This window comes from Phycodurus eques, chromosome 4, assembly GCF_024500275.1.
Source record: "Phycodurus eques isolate BA_2022a chromosome 4, UOR_Pequ_1.1, whole genome shotgun sequence".
In the NCBI taxonomy this organism is placed as follows: Eukaryota; Metazoa; Chordata; class Actinopteri; order Syngnathiformes; family Syngnathidae; genus Phycodurus; species Phycodurus eques.
In genome coordinates this window covers 18,381,404-18,406,954 of record NC_084528.1, presented here as the reverse complement: position 1 = coordinate 18,406,954, position 25,551 = coordinate 18,381,404, and the positions used below count along the sequence as shown (strand labels likewise).

The window sequence follows — 25,551 nt, the reverse complement described above, 5'->3', positions numbered from 1 at the left end:
GCACATATATTTTTTCTTACTTCGGCTAATCTTCATTCCTCTGCTTTCCAGTGCATGCCTCCATCTTTCTAACTGATCCTCCAGCTGCTCCCTGCTTTCACTGCAGATCACAATGACATCTGCAAACATCATGGTCCACGAGGATTCCAATCTAACCTCATCTGTCAGCCTATCCATCACCACTGCAAACAGGAATGGGCTCGGGGCTGATCCCTGATGCAGTCCCACCTCCACCTTAAACTCCTCTGTCACACCTACAGCACACCTCACCGCTGTTCTGCTGCCCTCGTACACGTGCTGTATTATTCTAACACACTTCTCTGCTGCTCCAGACTTCCGCATGCAGTACCACAGTTCCTCTCAGGCTACTCTGTCATACGCTTTCTCTAGATCCACAAAGATACAATGTAGCGCCTTCTGACCTCTGTACTTCTCCATCAACACCCTCAAGGCAAATAGTGTGAGGGTTAATGAAACAAGACAAAATTGTGTTTCACATTTTTTTTATTAGCCTATGTAGCTATATTTAAAAAAGGTTAGGGTTAGTTAACTTGATAAAAGGGAATTTTTTAAAATGACATTTAGATTATAATTTACTTTTAAACTTCTGCTTGGCTATGTATATTTATTTATTATATCTTTGTTTTTACAATTATTTTGAGTTTATTTTTATCATTATCATTTATAAAACATACATTTAAAAAAATATGTCCTCCCTTAAGTTAAATTTGAGACCCAATTTTGTTTTATTATACGATATTATTAACCCCCTTCCCTAATGGGGCTGTTCAAAAGTTCCATTGAGGTTTGACATATTCATCTTGTCTCGCTTTCAAATTGAGGAAAAAGTACCGGAATGAAACAAAGTCGGCTCGTGTGACTTTTTCCCGAACATCGGCTCTGTTCGGGTGGTGTTTCGTGGAAGGTGTGTGGGGATGAGTGGGTGTCTGTCCGGTGTTTCCCGACAGGAGTCGAGTGCTTCCGAGTGGCCGGCGAGCGACACATTTTTTTTTTTTTTTTTTTTTTAACATGTTCCAAATGTGGGGCCTGAGTCGCCGAATGCAGCAGCAGCAGTAACATCATCTCCGGAGGAGCGAGAGAGGGAGAGAGAGAGAGAGAGAGAGAGAGAGAGAGAGAGAGAGAAAGTGAGGACAGGAAACATTGACGCACATCTGCACCACCGACAGACGGACGGACGGACGGACGGACGCACGGCCACTTGTTCACGTCTCGCCGGCCGGAACCTCCGAAGCAGGTAAGCGCCCCAGCTCCTCTCGCTTCCCCGCTCGTCGGCGCTCACGCTCGGCCGAGTTGTCCTCCGAATGAGGCCGGTGCGTGACGGGTTAAATTCTGCAGCTTTTTTTCACGCCTCATGCGTGCTTGTGGTGTCCCGGGCCCTGCATGCGGGGAAGGATTTGGACTTTACCGCACTAACAGTGGTTTTGCATCATCATCTTTTATCAGGTAGCGGAATATACTCGCTAGTTACCCTTTTATTGCTTACCGGATGCAGTTACATCATTCATCTGTCAGCCTCTTGGGAAATAAAATCCTCAAAAAAAAAATTATTTTGATGATTCGAATTACAATCGTGGCCACTTCATGAGGTATTTTTGAGCAATCTAATAAACTCATATTCAAGAACTGTACGAGAAAAGTGAGTCCTTGAAAGGCAATAACGCTCAGTTTCAGATAGGTATGAATTTATGTCAGTAGTTTTGGGCTAGTAGTTTGCGATAGTGTTTCTAATATTTAGGGGAAAACCTTAGCTACATTTTGAATGGTAATTAATATGGAGCCCTATATACTGTTTCATCTCACAATGCAATAATTTTTTTAAACATGTATTTTCATATTATAATAAAAGGTTTTTACTATTTTTATAACGCAGTAATTAATATAATAACACAATTATTTTACTTTTCATTTTTAAAAATGATAACTTAAAACATTCTCAAATTGGCTGCACTGCTTAACATTTTTAATAAAATATTATAGCCTGTTTATGTTGTATCTTTTTTTGGATGCTGTTATTAAATGTAATTATTCTTCAATTTTAACAATCATAAATTCAACATATATGTTTCTAAAATTGACTGCCCTGTTTAAAAATGTTAAATGAATTATATTGGCCTGTTTAGCTATATTGTTATGGCTATTTCTTAAGCTCATTTCAATATCATTATTTTTAATTAAAAATATTATACCTTAAAACGTGTGTCTAAAGTAAAATTGATTGCTCTTTTTAACATTTTCTTTTTAAAATGTCTAATTAAAATGTGTTTGGACACTCAATCATGGGAGGGTCAAAATAATAGGAACAGCTCTCAATATGATGCAGCGCACTTTTCTACCACTACAAACGACACTCATGCATGCAGCCACAAAAAAAAAGGCACGACTGCATTGTTTAATGACGTGCCTGCACTGACAACTTGAGTCATCTCTCCCACCAATACTACTACCCTATTGAACAAAATGTTTACATCCTGTTCGCAAAGGCAGACTTGCAAGCATACCTCATAAAGTGACAAGTGAGAGCCCTCACACTCAAGGCAAATGTCCATAAGATGAATATATTAAGAGAAATGTTCATCACACGTGTCCTCATCAAAGGGGAGCCTATGTGTTTTTCTATAACGAACAGTTAAAAGGCTTAGCAGCGTCCATTAGCTGAGAGGAAGCGCCATCTTGGCCTCTCCCCTGCCTGACTGTGTCGCCATCACTGCAGAAACAACCTGCAAACCTAGCAACGCCACATTAAAAAGACCGGTGGTTCCCAAACGTTTTCGGCCTAACGCTTCATCGAAACAGAGAAAGCGGTTTTAATACAATTGTACGCCACTGTAACATTAGGCACAGTAAGAAAATTAACACTGCGCTTAAATTTAGGATTTAAAAAAAACAAAAAAACTACTGTACTTAAATAATAAGGCAATTCAATTGTATTGCACATAAAAGTTAAACAAACATTGTACCTAGATAAATGTTTATAAACCGCTCTGAAAGATTTAATGCCAGTACATAAATAATAACTCAATTAAATTGTATTGCGCATTAAAGTTAAATAAACATTGTACCTAAATAAATGTTGATGAACAGCTCTGAAAGATTGAATGCAAATGGTACTTAAAAGTTAAATACAACTGAACTGTACTTAGGCAGTGATCCTTTCACGTACCACTAGAGGGAGCTCACGTTCCATTAGTGGTACTCATACCACTCTTTGAGAATAACTGATTATTGAGTGCTCACAGAGCCCCAGATGACACCTTTGTCAATAACGCGTTGTGTTAAGCGAGCCGCCTTCATCCTCCTCCTCCTCCTCCTCTATGATTTGAGAGAATGTGACAGGTGCAAGGAGCCTGTCTCATCCTTTAGCTCATCACTTTCACAGCCGGTCGGCTTGCCGGCCTCGTTAGCTTGCCCTAAATGAACCTTGAGCCCACCACTTCTTTCCCTCCTCCATCGTCCACGTTGGACCACAAGGATGAGCATCATGGTGCTAAACCAACTTGATAGAATATGGGTGCAGGGGAATCTTAGGAAATATGAAGGCCACACTGAAAAGAAAACAAAGGATCATAGTGTGAGAATAAAGTCATCAATAAGACAGACTCTAGACTTGACTAGAAAAGGAATTCATTTTTTATTATCGGAGAGTAAACTTATATGTTTGGATATAAGGAGATCGCCCCCCCACCCCCCCAAAAAAATAAAAAATAAATACCTGAATATTACGAGGGGAAAAAAGTCATAATATTCTGTGAATAAAATCAGTATTGTGGTAGATTTTTTTTAAAAGTCATATTGCAAGAAAATATTTTGGGAGAATAAAGTTGTAATGTTACGGTAAGAAAAACCATGTTACATGAGAGAATATTTTTTTAATTATATGAGAATAAAGTTGTGCTATTGGGAGGAATGAGATACAATTTTTAAAAAAAAATCAAATAATATTATGAGAAAAAGTAAAAATGTCTATATTTGTATTTCAAGAAAATAAAATGATTCAACTGTTCAAGAAAAAGTTTTAATAATGCTATAAAAACACTTTTTACAAGACTGTCATGAAAACAATATTTTTAATAAAGTTTTATTATTTATGAGAAAAATATCCTCAATTAGGCGGCACGGTGGACGACTGGTTAGAGCGTCGGCCTCACAGTTCTGAGGACCCGGGTTCAATCCCCGGCCCGGCCTGTGTGGAGTTTGCATGTTCTCCTCGTGCCTGCGTGGGTTTTCTCCGGGCACTCCGGTTTCCTCCCACATCCCAAAAACATGCATTAATTGGAGACTCTAAATTGCCCGTAGGTGTGAATGTGAGTGCGCATGGTTGTTTGTTTGTATGTGCCCTGCGATTGGCTGGCAACCAGTTCAGGGTGTACCCCGCCTCCTGCCCGATGACAGCTGGGATAGGCTCCAGCACGCCCGCGACCCTCGTGAGGAGAAGCGGCTCAGAAAATGGATGGATGGATATCCTCAATTATACAAGAATAAAGTCAATGTTACGATAAAAAAGACTCCCGTAATATCAAACACTCACCAGGGAGGCGTCCGGGAGGCATCAGAATCAGATGCCCCAGCCATCTCATCTCATTCGTGAACAAGACCCCTAGATACTTGAACTCCTCCACTTGGGGCAGGATCTCATCCCTGACCTGGAGAGGGCACGCCACCCTTTTCTGACTGAGGACCATGGGCTCAGATTTGGAGGTGCTGATTCTCATCCCAGCCGCTTCACACTCAGCTGCGAACTGCTCTAGTGAGAGTTGGAGGTCACGGCTTGATGAAGCCAACAGAACCACATCATCTGGAAAAAGCAGAGATGCAATACTGAGGCCACCTAACCGGACCCCCTCTAGGCCTCGCCTGTGCCTAGAAATTCTGTCCATAAAAGTTATGAACAGAATCGGTGACAAAAGGAACCCTTGGCGGAGTCCAACCCTCACCGGAAACGAGTCCAACTTACTGCCGGCAATGCGGACCAAAAAACTCCGGTCATGCAGGGACCGAACAACCCGTATCAGGGGGTTCGGTAACCCATACTCCCGAAGCACCCCCCACAGGACCCCCCGAGGGACACAGTCGAACGCCTTCGCCAAGTCCACAAAACACATGTAGACTGGTTGGGCGAACTCCCATGCACACTCGAGGACCCTGTCAAGGGTGTAGAGCTGGTCCACTGTTCCACGGCCCATGGCAAACAGGTCCTAGGTGAGGGACCAGACGAAGCACGGCTCAAAGACCCCTTATGATGATGACAAAAAATTGACTCAAGTTTTCCTTCCCCGGACGCGGGTCACCGGGGCCCCCCTCTGGAGCCAGGCCTGGAGGTGGGGCTCGAAGGCGAGCGCCTAGTGGCCGGGCCTGCACCCATGGGGCCCAGCCCGAAAGGGTAACGTGGGTCCCCCTTTCCATGGGCTCATCACCTCTGGGAGGGGCCATAGGGGTCGGGTGCAGTGCGAGCTGGGTGGTGGCCGAAGGCGGGGACCTTGGTGATCCGATCCCCGGCTACACAAGCTGGCTCTAGGGACGTGGAATGTCACCTCTCTGGCAGAAAAGCAGCCCGAGATGGTGTGTGAGGTCGAGAAGTTCCGACTAGTTATAGTCGGACTCGCCTCCACACACAGCTTGGGCTCTGGTACCAGTCCTCTCGAGAGGGGTTGGACTCTCTTCCACTCTGGAGTTGCCCACGGTGAGAGGCGCCGAGCAGTTGTGGGTATACTTATTGCTCCCTGGCTCAGCTCCTGTACGTTGGGGTTCACCCCGGTGGACGAGAGGGTAGCCTCCCTCTGCCTTCGGGTGGGGGGACGGGTCCTGACCGTTGTTTGTTCCTATGCACCAAACAGCAGTTCAGAGTACCCACCCTTCTTGGAGTCCTTGGAGGGGGTGCTGCAGAGCGCTCCCGGTGGGGACTCCATTTTTCTGCTGGGGGACTTCAATGCTCATGTGGGCAATGACAGTGAGACCTGGAAGGGCGTGATTGGGAGGAACGGCCCCCCCGATCAGAACCCGAGCGGTGTTCTGTTATTTGACTTTTGTGTTCATCACGGATTGTCCATAACAAACACCAATGGTCAAGCATAAGGGTGTCCACACGTGCACTTGGCACCAGGACACCCTAGGTTGCAGTTCGATGATCGACTTTGTGGTCGTGTCATCCGACTTGCGGCCGCATGTCTTGGACACTCGGGTGAAGAGAGGGGCGGAGCTGTCAACTGATCACTGTGGTGAGTGGGCTCCAATGGTGGGGGAAGATGCCGGTCCGACGTGGCAGGCCCAAACGTATTGTGAGGGTCTGCTGGGAGCATCTGGTGGAATCCCCTGTCAGAAGGAGTTTCAACTCCCACCTCCGACAGAACTTTGCTCATGTTCCGGCGGAGGCGGGGGACATCGAGACCGAGTGGACCATGTTCCGCACCTCCATCACTGGGGCGGCCGACCGGAGCTGTGGCCGTAATGTGGTTGTTGCCTGTTGTGGCGGCAATCCCCGAGCCCCTTGGTGGACACCAACGGTGAGGGATGCCGTCAAGCTGAAGAAGGAGTCCTATCGGGCCTTTTTGGCCTGTGGGACTCCTGAGGCAGCTGATGGGTACCGGCCGGCCAAGCGGAATGCACCTTTGGTGGTCGCTGAAGCAAAAACTCGGGCATGGGAGGAGTTCGGTTATGCCATGGAGAAAGACTTCTGGACGGCTTCGAGAAAATTCCGGTCCACCATCCGGCGTTTCAGGAGGGGGAAGCAGTGCACCATCAACACTGTGTATAGTGGTGATGTGGCGCTGCTGACCTTGACTCGGGACGTTGTGAGCTGGTGGGGAGAATACTTCGAAGACCTCCTCAATTCCACTGACACGCCTCCCCATGAGGAAGCAGAGTCTGGGTTCTCTGAAGCGGGCTCTCCTATCTCTGGGGTTGAGGTCACCTAGGTGGTTAAAAAGCTCCTCGGTGGCAAGGCCCCGGGGGTGGGTGAGATTCGCCCGGAGATCCTCAAGGCTCTGGATGTTGTGGGGCTGTCCTGGTTGACACGCCTCTGCAACATCGTGTGGACAGTGCCTCTGGATTGGCAGACTGGGGTGGTGGTCCCCCTTTTTAAGAAGGGGGACCAGAGGGTGTGTTCCAACTACAGGGGGATCACACTCCTCAGCCTCCTCAGGTAAGGTCTTTTCAGGGGTGCAGGAGAGGAGTGTCCGTCGGGAAGTTGAATCTCAGATTCAGTAGGAGCAGTGTGGCAACCCTTTGTTTAATTTTAAATGTTGTTAAATCAGATCTGGTTCAAGATGATTCCCCCCATTTCATTTTGTTCCATTACTATACTGAATTAGGTCCGAACAGTGCCCTTAAAAACTAAGTACATACTATGGGTTAAACCAATTATTCAACAAGTCAACTTTTCTACTCTGCATTGATGTTTAAAGCTTGAAGTCCACTAATCACGCGTTTTGGCATCTTGTCAACCAGTCGGCCAATTTACAGAAGACTTTAGACTCACACGTGTGATGCTCGCACTGGAATATAGTTCTTTGTGGACCAGCGAAATGTACGCCCGATGACGCAAAACAGTCTTCATATGTCCGTGTGGTTTAAAAAGTACAAAAAAAATGTGATTGCGGATGAGAATAGGGGTTAGCCTCGCTTGCTTCGGCTACTCCGATCGCCGCGACTCTTAAGTCAACCCACCGAGAACACGGCACTGGCGTCGAGGAACGAGGGTGTGGCGCGAAGTGAAACTCCATCTCCATCTTCGCTGCTCCACAGAGCTTACAGTCCAGCGACGGCAGTAGATGGGCGAGTCCAAAGTTTTCTGTCAAATGGCCAATTTACAGACCGGCTTGCCAATAACAGAGAAGTAGCAATTAGTCAACTTCAAGTGTTAAACTCGAATCTGGAGTAGTAAAGTCGACTAGTTGACTAATCGGTTCACCCCCAACGATATACAGGGCGCTATGTGGTGGATTGGGAGTGATTCCAAACGCAGCTTCTGCTCTCTGCTGGTTGCCTCAATTGCTCCGAGACCCAAGTCATAAATCAATTCCACACAAAAAGCAGAATCCTCAATGATTGATTTAGTAGTCAACACAAGGGGACTACTCAGAGTCGGGTGCACGCAGCTCTTCGCTTTTTGTTGCATGGTTGTGAGAAAAGAAGTGAAAGGGAAAGATGAGGGATCCAGACAAACAAGCTTTGTGTGACCACAGAGACACACACACACAAACACACACACACACACACACACACAAAACACACACACACTCATCAGCAGTCACTAAAAAGCATTTCCGCTTCTTCGGACAAAGACCTGCCTGACCTTGCCGAGTGTGAAGGAGCACAGAGGACGACTTTGATTCCACAGCGAGATGCAGTGGCTGACGTTACGTAAGAAAAAAAAAAGAGGAGGAAGATGCACTGAGATAGGGAGCAGGAATAATGGCGAACAGGTGACACGGAGGAGGAGGAGGAGGAGGAGGAGGAAGAAGTGCAGTGGAAGGATGGAGAGCAAAGGATTGCATACATGCATGTAGGGAGAGAGGCAAAGAGGCCAGGTGGCTTTGTTATTTTGTGTGCGCTCGCGCTGTGCAACTTGACGGCGTGGCGCATCAGTGGACGCTTTTGTACGCTTTGCATGTTTTGTGTTCACTGAGGTGTCACAGCACAGCCTCGGCCAGCGTAAACGATGACACAACACAAAGGGGGGAGGGGCAAGGTGTAGGGGAGCAGAGGTAACGCAAGTGGTCCTTCTGAGACTTCAATATAAACGTAAAGAAAAAAAAAATAGAAAAATTAAAAAAAAAAAAATAGAAAATAGAAAAAAAAATAATATAAATATAATAATATAAATATAAACGTAAGAAAAATATAAACGTAGCACTTTGGTTTTTGCTCCCATTTTTCTGATGCCCCAAGTACCAAATGCACCATCCGCCACTGCCGGTCAGTGAATATAGACGATGCTTTGTCATGTCCTGTGAAAATAGGCCTTGTTGTCCTGGCGACATCACACTTCATGACTGCTGAGTAAAACACTTGCCGTTTTTTTGCGAGGGAAAACTGCAGCTAAATCTCTCTTTTTGCACACACACACACACACACAGGCGCACACATCGAGTGTTGTTTTTGGCTTCGTGTGCGTCAGTGCTGCAGAGGAAAGCGGTTCACATCACTGTAATACCCCTCGGTTGTGCCTTTAATCGGGTGTCGTCTGCGAGGCTGTCACCGTAATGGTTTTGACAGTATATGCTGGCTTCCTATTGGAGAGCAAGACAAGTCTGAGTTATGAATTATTCTGTTGTGCATCGTTAGAGGGAAAAAAATACAAATCAATAGCGGGTGGCGAAGGCTGTTGATAGATAAATGGACCTTCTTTTCCCCTTCACTAGTGAGCAGTTTAATGCACTTACAATGCGGCTCGCCGTCTCTTGACCTGCCATCTGTCATGTTTGCCATGAATAAGCATGAGAGGTGTTGCCCGTCTGCGATGTGCGGTGTACTGCATCATACTGAGAGCTGCGCCTCATGTTTTGGTGTCCTTTATTTAGCTCAGGAGAGGGGCAAAATCTTCTCAACAATTGCTCTCAGTGTGATGCAGAGCAGTGCAAAGTACTATGGAAAGCCGTTGGCAGTAGAGGTTTCTGGTATGTGCAATACGTTAACACAGACAATCCTTGGGAATCCAGCTTTCAAGGGAGACCTCTTCCAAGCCTCTCGGAGGTCGTGGGGCCGATTACATTACATTACGTTTGTGAGTAATGTGTGTGTTTGTGTGTGTGTGTGTGTGTGTGTGTCTGTGTCTGTCATTCTGGGGGAATGATGGGAAATAGGTCCAAACCATCAGGTGCATTATAAAATTGTCTACATGTGACATTATACTGTAAAATCCTACTACTTAACAACTAGCACTTGGGTTGTAGCACGGAGTTGTCAGCTAGTGCATTTATTGAGTATTTATTTGATATCGCTGATATGCAGCTTAAGGTCTATATACTAGCACGCTCTGTGTCCTCACTAGTAAGACAATTCAGGACAACGACTGTGTCTTGCAATTCAAAAGAATCCCACCACAATGCCCCATTTGGCTTATTCGTAGGAAGCTGGATATGAAGGATAATGAATTAAATGCTCCAGAAAAATCACAATTTAAAACCTTGTCAAATGGATACCTCTCTGAGCATTATTATCTTTATGAAGGCAGAATTGGAGTTACATTTTGTCTCGTTTTGTCTCTCCAGGTTGAAAAAAACAGCCACGATGAGGACAACCTGCGTGTTCACGCTCACTGTTCTGCTTGCAACAGGTAGGAAGGGGACAGAATTCACATGACAGGACAGTAGAACCTTTATGGTCCTTTTCCCCTAAATGACAAATGAGAATAGAATTAATCTCCTCCTTGGTCAAACTCTTGCCGTCGTCCATCCATCCATTCTCCGTACCGCTTATCCTCACATCTTAGGGTTGTGGGTTCGCTGGAGCCTATCTCAGCTGACTGTGTATGAGGCGGGGTATACCTTGAACTGGTCACCAACCAATCGCAGGGCGCATATTAACAAACAAACATTAACACTCACAGAGTGTTTTAGAGTGTTCAATTAACACATCGTCCTTGTTTTTGGAATGTGGTGGGAAAATGGAGTACACGGACAAAACACACACAGGCACAGTGCGAACACGCAAACTGCACACAGAAAGGCTGGACCCTGGATTTGAACCCACAACCTCAGAAGTGTGAGGCAGGTGTGCTAACCAGTCATCAACTGTGCGACCCACATTATAGTCAACTACAGAAAAAAAATCTTCATCAGCAAAACTATGGCCGATTTGGATTATTTTGAAAAGGGCTAATATCAGTCGATATAATTGGTCGACCGATAAATCGGTTAAACCCTGGTATATTCTTCTTCTCTTCACATGTTGAATAAACATCAAGGAGAAAAGCCAAGGAAAAAGTTAAAGGGTGTTGTTGTCGGACTGTCACCTAGCACTAATTGATTCATATTTTCTTTTCCTTGTATTTGCAGTTGTGTCAGTGTCTGGCAAGGGTGAGTAGTACAGCAAATGATCGCAGCACCCTCCTTGCGTCCTGTCCCACTAATATGACTCGTCCTCCTCATCCCCCCTGCAGTCAACGAGGAAACCATAAAACTGTTCCTCGGCGAGGATTTCCACATCCTGCTGCACGCACGCGGGCTGGAGGTGACTTTTCGCCCGACCCCGCGCTCACGCGAAGTGGTCCTGATGCGAGGCGGCCTGGTGGTGGGCAACAGGGCCAAGATGAACAAGCACCTCAGCCACCTGGTCGTCAACTCGCTGAGCGAGGGGGACGAGGGCGTGTACACGGTGAAGAACCCCGACAACCCCGAGGACGAACGGACTATCAACCTCTTCGTTCGAGGTACCGGATACACCAGCATTGTACAGTACTGTTTGTATTTTACCAGGTTAAGAACAATGAAAAACATGTACAGTATGTCTATATTTTGTGATTTGATTTATTTTCACCTAAAATGTAAAAAAAGAAGAAGCCGGTTTGGATAAAAACTCGGAGATACATGCTACTTTTTGGACAATTGGGTTCCTCACATAGTAACAAATCATTATATATTTACAGGATACAAAAAAGCATGAATACAAAAAATGTTCATTTAATATCCAAACCACAAATCAGTATTATTATTATTATTATTATTTTTTTTAAATATAACCATTGAGATACATGCTTTTAATTGGACAGTTGTTCTTTCGGATGCTGCCATAGCAACATACAGTATTAACTTACAATATACAGTAACAAAAAAAAAAAAACCCACAAAAGTTAAAATAGCTTAATTCTTCTAGATTTGTTTTTAAACCAAAACTTGATAAGTTGAAATGCTACATGAATGTTTTTATGATTTTTAAATTTGAGGGGCGATAAAAACTTAAAAACTGTTTTAATAAGTATTTTTTCTTTGGGCAATTGTTCATTATGAATATTATAAAAGAATATGAAATCAATGAATAGTAAATAAATGTTTCCATAATTGTTTTTTTTTAAGACGAAAAAAAAAATACGGAAAATAATAAGAAAACCCCTGTCAAATCAAGGTCTAATCCCACTAACAATTCCTCAATGAGGATATATTCAGGGTTCAATTGCACTTCAAATTTCATGACTCAGCAAATCCTTCAAGATGTAAAAAAATGAAATGAAATGAATGCAAGCATGGCTCAAAGGCGAGTACGTTGGCATAATGTGCGTGTTGTGCGGCATATGTAGCCCGCTGTGCGTTGCCAGCTGATGACGAGCTTTGTATGTTTACTGTGTGTCTTCCGAGTGCTGCCGCCAGCCTGTGATTATGCAGCTCTTTAAGCAAAAGCCCACTCTCCTTTCTTCCTCTGCTTCCCTGCTGTGCTGCTGATTTCCCCCCCTTCGAGTCCCAGCCCCATATTTCTGGATCACTGCTCCCTCAGTTCTTGACAATCTGTTCTTTTTATATTTTATACAACCCCAATTCCAATGAAGTTGGGACGTTGTGTTAAACATAAATAAAAACGCATTGATGTCGGTTTTTGATGCGGTGCCGCCAGAGGGATCGAAGGTCACGGGCATTCAATGTTGGTTTTGGGCCTTGTCGCTTACATGCAGCGATTTCTCCAGATTCTCTGAACCTTTTGATGATATTATGGACCGTAGGTGATCAAATCCCGAAGTTCCTTGCAATTGTACGTTGAGGAACATTGTCCTTAAACTGTTCAACTATTTTCTCACGCACTTGTTCACAAAGAGGTGAACCTCGCCCCATCTTTACTTGTGAATGACTGAGCAATTCAGGGAAGCTCCTTTTCTACCCAATCATGGCGCCCGCCTGTTCCCCATTAGCCTGTTCACCTGTGGGATGTTCCAAACAAGTGTTTGATGAGCATTCCTCAACTTTCTCAGTCTTTTTTGCCGCCTGTCCCAGCTTTTTTGGAATGTTTTGGAGCCATAAAATTCTAAGTTAATGATTATTTGCCAAAAACAATCAAGTTAATCAGTTTGACCGTTAAATATCTTGTCTTTGTAGTGTATTCAATTAAATATAGGTTGAACATGATTTGCAAATCATTGTATTCGGTTCTTATTTATGTTTAACACAACGTCCCAACTTCATTGGAATCGGGGGTTGTAGAAGGCCCTAAACAAAACCAGGCACTCTTGAATGAAAATGAACATTCGTTCGAAAACCCTTCTTTGACGCCGTTCTCAATGACGTTCATCAGGCAGAAATGAACTGAAATGAAAGTTCAGTTCACGTTCGCACAAAATATGAACGAGTTCATGAACTTTCGTTCATTGAACTTGGTCAGGTACAACGCTGAACAAGCCTATTTTGACAAGTATAAAATACAGACGTTTCGTTTTCGAATGTGGCGAGTCAAAGTCAAAAGCTGTCAGGAAAAAATATTTGAGTCAAAATCTACTTAGCAGTAAGTACAGTCACCAAGTATTTGTAATTTTACTTCCCACCACTATTTTTCTCTCTCAAACTACTTTGCTTGCACCGCTCGCAGATTGCTACAACGAGCAGACGGTGAAATACGGAGAAAACTACCAGATTCCGCTGTTGGGGCTGACGCCACCCATCACTCTGGAGCACAGGTCCAGTGCGGAGGAGGCCAACTTGACATCCAGGTATACCCGCAGATGCACGGACACGTCATTAGGTACAATTACATAATCTATTTACGAGATGCATTTCGATAAATCCAAATATCGTGGAAAATTTCAGTTTCAGTAGTTCAATTAGAAAAAGTGAAGATCATATTTCATAGATTTACTATACCTAGACTGACATGTTTTAGTGATTTTATTTTTTCTGCAAAAATGATGATGTAGTTTACAACTAGCAAAACCCCCAAATTCATCATCGCAAGACATTTAGATTTCACACAAGAAACAATACAAATTATGATATTATAAAATGACATGGATTATTATTTTTTTATGAGAAAAAAAATGTACAGTTACAAGAATGAAGTCATATTTTTTACAATCAAAAAGTAAATAAATGCATTTGAAATTTTTTGAGGAAAAACAAAAACCTGACTAGGTTTTTGTTTTGGATCCTATTTGCTTGCGCAGGCATGCCTAATGAAGTTGCAGCTGAGTGCATACAATATATTTTCAAAGCAACGTTTTCTCCCTAGACCGGCCCTGGTGCTGCTGACGAGCACGGGCATCGCCCGGGACAGCCACCGGGGTCGCATTAGCGTTAGCGACAACCATGTGGTCCTGAGGTCGGTGACGGGGGCCGACGATGGCAGCTACACTGTGAGGGACGCTCCGGGCGCCATCCGGATCAAAATCTGTCTTCAAGTCATTGGTGAGCAACAAAACGATTGGATTCCTGTACTTGAGTAGATTTTTCAGGTATTTATTGAATGGGACAAACTGTCAAACACGCAAATACAAAACGAGAACATGTGCAAGGACCTGCAGTAGGCCGCAACTCAAACCCGGCCACTCACACGCAAACTAAGCGGCCATCCGTCTCCAGTTCCTGACGTCATTCACTGGGCCACGCCCCTTAAAGGGACAGCTCAAACGCAAATACTACAGTACAATGTTCCCTCACTTTGTCGCGGTTCACCTATTGCAGATTCAGTGTATTGCAGTTTTTCTTTTTTTTCATATTCATATCGGGCATAATTTGCCATATCACGTGATTTTGAGTATATGCTGTAATTATTTGGTGGTAAAATAAATACTTCCTAGCCTTAACATTAAAACTGTAAAAACTATAAAGGAATAAAATGTACATAATGTACAGTACTACTGTGCGTTACTGTATGTTTAACAGTTTAAAAGGTGTTTAAGAGGATAAAAAGTGTTTATAAGAGTACAGTGAAGAGGAGTGTGGGGAACATTAGATGATGTTAGAGATAGATTAGATAACTCTGGGGAGGTTCATACCGCTTTAAAAAAAATTAATATATATATATATATATATATATATATATATATATGATCCCTCGTTTATCTTTATGTATATATGATCCCTCGTTTATCTCCTTGGATAAACGAGGGATTATTGTACTTCCAACTTTCAGAACACTACTTAGAATACTTTTATTTCTTCTCAGTACGAGTGATGGAAATGATTTTTTGCTGTTTTGTTTTTTGTTGCAGTTATCAAAAAGGTATTGTAAAAAATCATTCTACTTTTTACATTTCAGTTTGTACCTTTTTTCTTATTTAAATGGTACGTGAGGAAAGGAGTTGCATCAATACTTTTACTGTGATTTATTATTATAATTTTTTTCAACTTGAGTATATATATATATATATATATATATATATATATATATATATATATATATATATATATATTTCTTCTTTAAGTACTTCAGCCATCTCTCCCATCATCATATTGTGTGTGTACCTCCTCAGAGCACCAGTACTTTGTCAGCCTGCATCACGGCGAACGCCTGAAGGTCAACCTAATGTTCAACAGTTCCTTGGTGCACCTCTACTACAGCGCAGACACGGACCACCAACTGCGCCTACTCATGGATCAAGGAGAATTCACCGATGTAAGCATTAGGTACAGGGGTGTCTCGACTATCTCGACGAGTGACCCGACTTACACGTTTTGACCCGACTTACACAGTTTGTATGAAAAAATTAAGTTACCAGCCTTTGACGAAAAATATGTAGACAGACAATACAAGAATACTCACAGGCATATACTGTATTCTTTATCCTCTGCGAATAATAACTTATATTACTGCGGCTTACTGAGAAGTTGTGACCGTCTTCTTCGTATCTAGTATATGTATGCCCTCTGGTGGCCAAGGCCCACACACCAGAAGGAGCCGCACAATGAATAAAAAGCATGAGATCATCTTGCACAAACTGTTTAATTCTTTACATTTTATTTAGTTATGTTATTGCTGTATGTTTTTACAAAATACAATACTATGGGGGAGTGGGAGGCATTCATGGCATTTCCATTCATTTCTTTAGAGATGAAGATGATTTTGAATTAACAAACAAATTAAAATTGTAAGTCAAAGAGGAATCGCTGTATCTTTTTTTTTATTTTTTATTTTTTTACCTTCTTGTTTAGATTGAAATGTATTCTCCAAGTCATATTACAGGTAATAGTTGCAGCACTTTGAGAATAATGGTTTAAATTGTATTATTGGATGTGATTAGATTGTACCTAACATTGTGCCCTGTGAGTTTATTTATTTATGAATATATGCATATATTCTTTGATTGTAGGCCCAAACAAAGCTAGGCTTTGAAGGTCGGCTATCCACGGCGGGTTCTCTGGTCTTTCTGGATAAGGTCAAGCGCTCTGATGAAGGCCTGTTCAAAGTCACCGACCTACAGGGATTCCCTGTGTCTATCTTCCACATGAAACTCAAACGTAAGAGGGAAACCATGACCAACGAGTCAAATGAAGCTCATTTGGGTTATTTCAATTGTATGTGTGTGTGTGCAGCCTACAAGCTGGACTCCATCTACGTGGCCATCATCGCCTTACTGAGCTTGCTGGTCTTCCTCCTCCTGGCCTGCCTGCTGTCCTGCCTGATCAAAGTTCAGAAGAGGGCCAAGAGGGCAGCCGCCTTGGAGAAGATTGCCCAGAACGCTGGCAAGGAGGACGAGGGGGAGGCCTTCAGACAGGTTGGACGCGCCAGTGCTCGACTGACATGCCGAGAGATGTGCCTTTTACTTTGTGCACGGGGAAGGAAAATGTGGCAGTAGTACAAGAATCATGTGCTGTTTCAAAAAGTTGTATTTTCCCGAGAGAAAAAAAGCAATGTTTCAAAATGTTTGAATTTCATGAGAGAAAAACCAGAATTTTTACAAAAAGTCGTATTTTTAATGAGGTAAAAAAAAACTTTTTTTTTTGTTTGTTTTTTTTTTTTTTTTTTTTTTTTTACACCAGTAAGGTTGTTAATATTACAGTGAACCCCAGTTTATCGCCGGAGATATGATTCAGACCCACCCACGATAGGTGAAAATATGTGATATAGCGTGACCATATAAAAACACTTTTTTAATAGTATTACCCCGCTAACACACTTCAAACACATTTAAATTGATAAAAACACACTATTTCAAGTATTCCTCAGCACACTTCGCCTCAAACAAGAGGCGAAGTGTGCTTGCTTCAAGCCGTTTATTTGTCCCTCCGAGTTGAACTGTAAACTAACAAATAGAAGAAGATAATTAAACATTGTATATTTAAACACTAAAACGTTCAACCAAACCATATAATTCAATCTCACGAAAGTCTGCTCGCTTCATGCCAACATGGCATTTGAAATGCCACAGACGTTCGTCAGCAACTGTGGCTCTCCTTTCCCACATGTAAAAGCATGACATTAAGTACAGTGCTTTGTTTAAATGAAAATAAATTTTAATATAATCCTGACTAAAATAATCAGATTACATGCAAGTACAGTGGTACCTTGACTTCCGAGGGCCCCAATTTATTAGGTTTCCGAGTCATGAGCCGTAGCTTTATGTTGAGAGCCAACGTTTAAGGTGTGAACACGCTTCAGATACTGTACACGGTGAACAAAAACTGGATCAAATAAAGCACTGTGATGCCCTCACATGTTAGCAAGTAGAGCCACAGTCGCCAATGCTCTTCCAGCGGTTTATTGAATGGGACAAACGACAAACGCAAAATGAGAACACTCACAAGGAGCTGCTGTAGGCCGCAACTCACGCCCAGACGCTCACACGCAGATTTACTGGCCAGCATGACTCCGGCTTCTGACGTCACTCAATAGGCCACGCCCCTAAAAGGCACACATCCAACAGACGTCTACAACAGTACGTACAGTCATTACACTACACATTCATTTATTATCCATTCATCCATTTTCTGAGCCGCTTCTCCTCACGAGGGTTATTATGCTTTATTATATATATTCTTATACAATATTTCTTTATTAAAAATATGTGATGAAAAAAATACATGATTAGAAATCGATGAATGGCATTTCATTTCATTGTAATGAATAAAATACCACTGTAAACTGTAAAAACCCATTAAAATCGGTCGTTGTAAACTGCACATTTTCTCCATATAGAGGGTATTTCCGCGACAGACAAGTCGATACGTTCCACAAAAACAAATCTGTGATGTCGTGGAGGGATACTGCATTTTTCTTCACACAATGAAGGAGTGAAAAAAATGGTTGGTTGGTGTGCTGACAGGTGGTCAAGAACATCACCAAGCTCAGTGAGGAGTCCAAGCATTCGCAGGCTGACAACACCGAGAAATCCCAGAGCACTGAGGTGGACATTAAAGTAAGAAATTCCTGCTTTTATGGATCACTTGAATGTCGTCCCGGTGTGGTGACCCGCTGCTTGTGTGAACGCAGGGTCTGGAGGTTTCTTCAAAGGAGGTCGGTATTGGCAACCTGGACACCAGTGACTCCGGTGTTGGCTTTAACACCGCCCTCCCGCTTGACACTGACACCGATGCCCCCGACCAAGTCCCCGACTCGGAGACCGTGAGCATCTCCGTCGCCCCGGAAACTAAGTCAAGTGCTCCACCGCCGCCGGCCGAAGAAGTAAGGCCCAGTCCAGTAGCTGAAACCGAGCCAAGTGCTCCACCGGCTACGGAAATAAAGTCTGAAACCAAAGCCGTCGAGACACCCCCTGCCCAGTCGGTGAACCTGGATGTGCCCGAACCCGCCCACGTCAAGTCTAGTCCGGCCTCGAGCCCTGGAACCAAGAGCCCGGAAAGTCTGGCGAGTCCAGCTGATCCGAAACCCGCCGCCGCCGCCGACAGCCTGGAGCCCAAGCCGGCCGCCCCGAAAGCCCCCACCCCAGCTACTGAACCCCAGAAGATGTTTTCGTCCGCCACCGGTGTGGCCTACGAGCCTCACTCGCCCGAAGACCACATTCCGTTCCTGACAGAGCCCATCCTTAATGGTACGTGGTGGCACAATTAAAGACCCTGTGAAGTGAAAATAAATGTCTTCTAAAATTGACACACCACAGAGAAGTGTGTTGTTAACAACCCTGTCAAATATGAATGGATAAATAATAATAATAATAATAATTAAGTACATAAAATGAGGCTTCAAAATAGTGATAAATCATGCTATTGTCCCAGCTCTCAAACGATGTGATGTGTCCGCGGAATGCGCTGAAACCACACCCTACTCAACTGTCAATAAAATGGCACTGCTATGACCTAGAAAATTGGATGCCACTATCTTTCTTATGCCTAGACATAACTACATGTTTGAGCCACGAAAGTATATCTTTAATCATCCGGTGGCTGAAATATATCCCAGCGGGGTCGTCGTGGGGCTTTTCCACACCGCTACAATAAGGCGCTCCAAGGTGGCTACGCTATCGCAAATTCCCTGTCTACATGCTGGCTGTCAGGTCGGACTTTTAAAAAAATAATAATAATAATAATTATCCCCCACACTCTGTGTGACACGCATGCACTCACACCCGACAACAAGGTGCCCTAAAGTGGCCACACCCCCTCGAAGTCCGTGGCCACATGCTGGCTGTCAAGTGGGACAATTAAAAAAAAAAAAAAAAAGAAAAAATTGCGCCCTCCTCGCTCTTTCATCTTGCTCCGCGTGACATGCATAAACTCATGTCCGACAACTAGGCGCTCTAAAGCGGCCACGCCCGTGGACTATCCGAAGGGAAGGTGCATTTTCGGGTTGTCGGCATAGCTAGCTGGCTAACTGCATTTCGGAATTGCGCCACATAACCGCCGATGCTGTCGAAAGTGCTCAGTTTCTCACTATTGGGGCAGCGGGGACTCGGACTTGATTGGCCGGACACCCGATTGCATCACCGGGTGCCGTTTTAGCCACGGCCAAAACAATCAGGATAACTGAAATGATGAAAAATAATTTACTGCTATGGGCACTATTTTTGTAGATGGCACATCTGCGGCGGGGCACAAATGCCAGCAGATTCTGATTTTCATGCTTCGCTGTGTGTGTTTACCAGTTTGGAGATGTGGCCGGTGGAGTGACAACTTGATACAAGAAAGTCGGTCTAAACTTACGCCTGCTTAGACCACATCTAAATCTTTTGGTGACTTTGGTCGGGGTGCAGGCAGACAGATTCTGATATCTGCAGATATATTTAAGTCGCCAGCGGCTATTACCAGCTTGTTCTGTATTTGATAAGGGAACCCGCTAACATTGTCTGTGAGCAGTGACAATGCTCCACTCACGCACGGATCGTTGCGATTACGCATCGTCCTCTTCCGCACAGACATGTCTCTGTCGAGAATGTCATTCCGCCGCATTTAAAGGGAATGAGAGGAGCCGCTTTGATTGACGGAAAATGAAGTCTGCTGTAAACACACCCACAGCGGCACAGCCCGCCCACTCTCAGATCCACCGGGGTGCGCTGGTCTGTGTATTACCAACACCGCTCTAACGCACCCCTTGCGCACAGTTGCGTGGCCCACCGCGCCGGATTGAGTACTACAAACTACATTGTTCTCAGTCTTTACACGTTTTCAGCAATTATCTTCAAACATGTATAACGTATTTAGAAACAAATCTCTGAGTTCACTTTACAGGGTATTTTAAGCAAATTAAAAACAAAATAACCATCTCCCATCAATAACAATAAAAAATGTCAATGCAGGCACCCCCGAGCCAGGCCCAGATCAAGCTGATCTTATTGGAGGTTCCTCTCTGTAAGTGGCGCCACCAAAATCCCCGAAGTGGATCCCAAATGAAGCGGTGCTGACAGAGATGAAGATTCCACCACCATCACCACCTGAGGACTGCGCCCCCACCACGCCCCGTCACAGTTCCCCGCCATACACTTTAGACAATCAAACCCCCTTTCCTCGAATTGGGACCTTGGTTGGCCTCATGGCTGAACATTACCTAACCATCCACATTTTTTCTACCTATAACCACCACGTAACATCTTAGCTATGTATTTCTTGCAGCCTTTTATTTGATAATTCCCTCCAACTGCCAGACTGCAACTGCAGAGTTTACAAGTAGAAACTCCACCCTAAGGTATGTCTAACACCAAGTTGTGCTTTTCATTACATCAATCGTAACAATTTGGCCTCGCCGTCACTCTGCCTACACACGGAATGCCTACGTACTTACTAGCATGCAAAAATATGCAAAACTAACAACAAAAATACTCCCAAACGTGATGTCAATCCCACGTTAACATGTGAAATGCAATCACGTTTTAGAAAAGAAAAAAAAAACAGTGGGTTTTGTATAACTTTATAACATCCACAGAAAAACTAATCACGCTAGCGCCCTTAATAGTTAAACCAGTGTTTCCCAACTTTTATGGCGCCAAGTCACATACTTTTAGAAATGAACAATATTACCAGTGTAATACAATTAATGTCAAGTGTAACTGGAGTTGAAAATCAAAAGTAAAAAAGACTATTAGGGAGAAACGCAGCGATTTCCCAGTAGCTTAACATGAACGCACACAACATTGCGGAGCGACCACACTAAACATCGTCAAAGATGCCAGCTCCACCAATTTTTAACACTGTGTCCGACTCCACAACACTTTAATCCAATTGAGGGGCAGTTTCCATGCTGCTGTTTTAGTTAGCAACAGAGTTTAAATGGGCCCAGCAGTTAGTCAGTAGCATCTCTAAAATGAATTAATAACTGTTTCTACCTTTTTTTTTTTTTTTTTTTGATGTGAACATTGGGGTGTTTATTCAAGGGAAGCGTTTATTATTTAAGTGGGCAATTAATTAGGGCACAGTGTTGTACAGTATGATTAACATTGAGATGATGACAAGTTTTTGGGAATGCGACACTAAAATTGGATGGTGTTTTACTGCACCTAATTCTCCATAAAGGCCTGCTATTCAAATTAAATCTTATCCTAAACTGATAAACTATTTGGAAAGGTGAAGGCAATTAAGTACATTGTAGTAGCCAATCAGGAGAGTCTCCTTTGCTTTTTTTTTTTTAATGAAGGCATGCTGTCCAGTTCACACAAAACTGCTGCGACCGCTCCCAATGCTAACCTGTTTACACGCTTGCAGTTTTACTTTGCTGAATTCTAAACCCCGCACCGTCTCCTGTAAGGATGCCGATTGGTCCGCTTATTTTTTGTACGGTAAGTTAACACCAAGTAGGAATTTGCTTCTTTTCTATTTTGTTGTGTTATATATTTGTTGCTCTTTGCTTCTAGCGTCCTTGAAAACTGCTTTATTTTCCTCCCAATGTCGGCATGAAAGCATTTCAAACTGCGGCTTGTTGCGCCAAAAAATTTGAATAGAAGAAAAATTATAGTAAAGTAGTTATGATCTTGAAGAAAAAACTAATTTCAGAGTTGTAACAGTGTCTTGACTGCATCAGTTGCCTTGCACTCCCTCCCAGCGAACACTGTGGGGCTGGAGGCCAGTCCCTGTGGGCACCAAATTTCAAGATTTGAAAAATTCATAGTAGAAGTAGCAGTAGTCATGATTTTAAAAAATATCTAGAAATTTTATATACCGACGCTTTGACTGCATCCGCCTGACCAATATAATAGTCCCTGTAAAGATATTTGAGGCTCAACAGAAACATGTAGCAGGTGCAACTCTTTGCCCTTGGCAGTTGCCTTGTGCCCTCTGGCAGTAGCGTAGAATTGTGGGTCTGAGGTTGGGCCCTATGGGCATCGAACTTAAGGCCATTTCACACTGCACTCAGCAGAGCACAGTGAGCTGTCAACTAACCCATTCATTGCGTATGTGTTGCAATGTGGGCATTTGCTGTCACAGCACCATTTGGTAAATGTTTGATTCGGGAGCAGCGTCGCTGTGACGTTAGACAGCATAGCGATTTCAGAGTGCTAACACTAAAAGATTTTGGCCGACTGGAACAATAAATAGCATGGAGAAAATGAAGGAAGTAATAATAAATCCGGTGTCCCTGTGTCTCGAGTTTGGGACACAAGAGAAATGACAGTCTACTTCATGTCCAAACCAAAGGGAAAAGCCTCCAGGCTACTTCCTGACAGGCCGCTAAGCAACCACTTCCAAATATGGGGGCCGTCGTCCCTGCGTCCTGCCCTGCGGTGAACAGCAAGAAAACCAAGTGCACTGTGAAAAGGCCTTTAGGAGGTGCAAAATGTCAAGAAATGTATCATAGAATTAGTAGTAGTCATGATTTAAAAAATCTACAACCACCAGGCCACCCAACCTGCTCCCACCCAACCCATTTAAGACTTCCTGGAAATGTAGGACGCAGAGTAAAATAAATTTGAAACTAAAACATTGTAACAACAACAACAAAAAACTCAAATGTATCTGTCAGTGAGAGGTGCAGCGCCTCACCGATGCCTCCATACCTGACCGCCAACCTCTGGTTGGGAACCCCTGTCGTAAATAACCTATTTAATGTCTTCAACGTGGTCTTGAACACTACCCCAACATGACTTTGTTGTTCAGTCAACACAGATGTGCGCATGGTCTCACATGTCCCTACCTCACGGAAAACCCTGATTAACTGGATTGGATTATTCATATTTAGAGTAATAGGAGAAGCACAGAAAAGAATCAGCCATTGAATGAAAGGCCAAATGATTACTGAAATACAGAATTGTTGTTATAATTAACAGGCCGTTACTGATATTGTACCTGACTTACACTATATACAGCTGATATCAGACAATAGTCCATACAGACAATATACATTAAGCAAAAGCCATGTAATTGGATTTATATTAGGATTGAAAAAAGTAAAACACTTGAAATCCAATAAGTATAAAGGTGCCTCTTTAGTTTAGTGGCCAAACAAACAGCAGCAGCAGTTGAGTCCTCGGTAAATATGCCTGATGGGTTCCACTTAAACACACACGCGCGCGCGGACACACACACACACACACACACACGCACACGCACACACAAAACACTTGTAAATATTGCATGTGTACGGCACTTAATTAACCCTCTAATTGACTTTTTAGTGTACGGAATGGTTGTATCATACTAAACAATAAAGACGACTAATTTCACTTCCTCAGCAATATATATATATATATGCATATATGTGTGTGTATATATATATATATATATATATATATACACACACACACACACACACAGTGGCTGAAATTAGTATTTAACACGTCACCATTTTTCTCACTAAATATATTTCCAAAGGTGCTAATGACATTAAATTTTCACCAGATGTTGGGAACAACCCAAGTAATCCATACATACAAATAAAGTAGAACAAATAAGATCAGAAATTAAATTCTGTGTAATAATGTGAAATGACACAGGGTAAAAGTATTGAACACATGAAGAAATCGAGGTGCAAAAAGGCATGGAAACATCTAAAATCTATCAATAATCAAACAGCAAACCACCCCCTTGTCACTGCAAATGAATATCACCTGGTTCAGTCCTAATTGATGGCCGACAAAAAGGTCTCATTGCCAAGGTGTGAGTCAAGCAAAGAGCTGTCTCAAGACCATCGCAAACTAATTGTTGCAAAACATAACGAAGGCATTGCTAGAATGGCCCAGCCAATCACCTGACTTGAATTAAATCGAAAATCTATGGAAGGAACTAAAACTCAAGGTCCATAAAAGAAGCCCACGGAGCCTTCAAGATTTGAAGACTACTTGTGTGGAGGAATGGGCCAAAATCACACCAGAGCAATGCATGCGACTAGTTTCTCCATACAGGAGGTGTCTTGAACCTGTCATTGCAAACAAAGGCTTTTGTACAAAGTATTAAATAAATACCAGTTGCCGTGTTAAATACTTTTTCCCTGTGTCATTTCACATTATAACACACAACTTAATTTCTGAGCTAATTTGTACTTTCTTTGTATGTATGGGCTACTTGAGTTGTTCCCAACGTCTGGTGAAATTTTAATGTTAATAACACCTTTGGAAATATATGTAGTGAGAAAAATAGTGACATGTTAAATACTTCTTTCAGCCGCTGTATAGATATATATATATATATATATACACACGTGTGTATATGCATATATATATATATGTGGGTGTGTGTATATATATATATGTGCATATGTGTATGTGTCTATATATATATATATATATATATATATATATATATATATTATACTGCTATATACTATATCGACTAATATGCACTAATGCATTGAGCTAATTTAAAAGCCAAACACTGATGATTTATGTCTATATGCTTTTTCAGATTTCTTACATTGCTCTCTTGCAGTAGTGCAGTATTTCCATGTTGTGTTCAAATGTAACTGATGTAATTGAATGCAGCATGGCCACAGAAAACAACGCAGGCTCTTGTCACCCTCCACTTTATATGTGCACGTGTGTATGTGTGTGTTTGCGAGTGTGTGATAGGTCGCCATTACCGAGCTGTAATATACGCATGTGTGTTTTGTGTGAAGTCCATTGATGTGTGTGCGACTTTTGACCTGGAAATCTGTGTCCGTGTGACGATGTTTTCACCAAGGTCATGAGCGTGAATGTGTCACAAAACTTATAAGTAAAAGTTGTGGTAACTTTGACAGATTTGTGTGTCTTTTCTTATAAGTCTACGATGCGTGTGTTGGATTAAATGCCATTTTTCGGGGTGGTTT

At 43.0% G+C, this 25,551-nt stretch overlaps 1 protein-coding gene across 1 annotated transcript; it reads left to right on the top strand.

Annotated features, from left to right (window-relative positions):
* Positions 1-1,099: 1,099 nt before the first annotated feature.
* Positions 1,100-24,092, top strand: si:dkeyp-77h1.4 (uncharacterized). The gene is made up of 12 exons (XM_061674353.1): positions 1,100-1,255; positions 10,227-10,291; positions 11,013-11,033; positions 11,117-11,386; positions 13,525-13,645; positions 14,161-14,336; positions 15,404-15,546; positions 16,241-16,388; positions 16,464-16,645; positions 18,194-18,286; positions 18,361-18,916; positions 20,618-24,092. Exons 2-12 carry the CDS (start codon positions 10,246-10,248, stop codon positions 20,671-20,673), a joined length of 1,812 nt encoding a protein of 603 aa, XP_061530337.1. The 5' UTR covers positions 1,100-1,255; positions 10,227-10,245; the 3' UTR covers positions 20,674-24,092.
* The last annotated feature ends 1,459 nt before the right edge of the window (positions 24,093-25,551 follow it).

Excerpts from the sequence above, each read along its gene's own strand:
- si:dkeyp-77h1.4 (XM_061674353.1), top strand. The coding sequence starts at position 10,246 with ATGAGGACAACCTGCGTGTTCACGCTCACTGTTCTGCTTGCAACAG. Across the intron at positions 10,292-11,012 it reads CACTGTTCTGCTTGCAACAG|TTGTGTCAGTGTCTGGCAAG; the intron begins GTAGGAAGGGGA and ends TTGTATTTGCAG. Across the intron at positions 15,547-16,240 it reads ATCAAGGAGAATTCACCGAT|GCCCAAACAAAGCTAGGCTT; the intron begins GTAAGCATTAGG and ends CTTTGATTGTAG.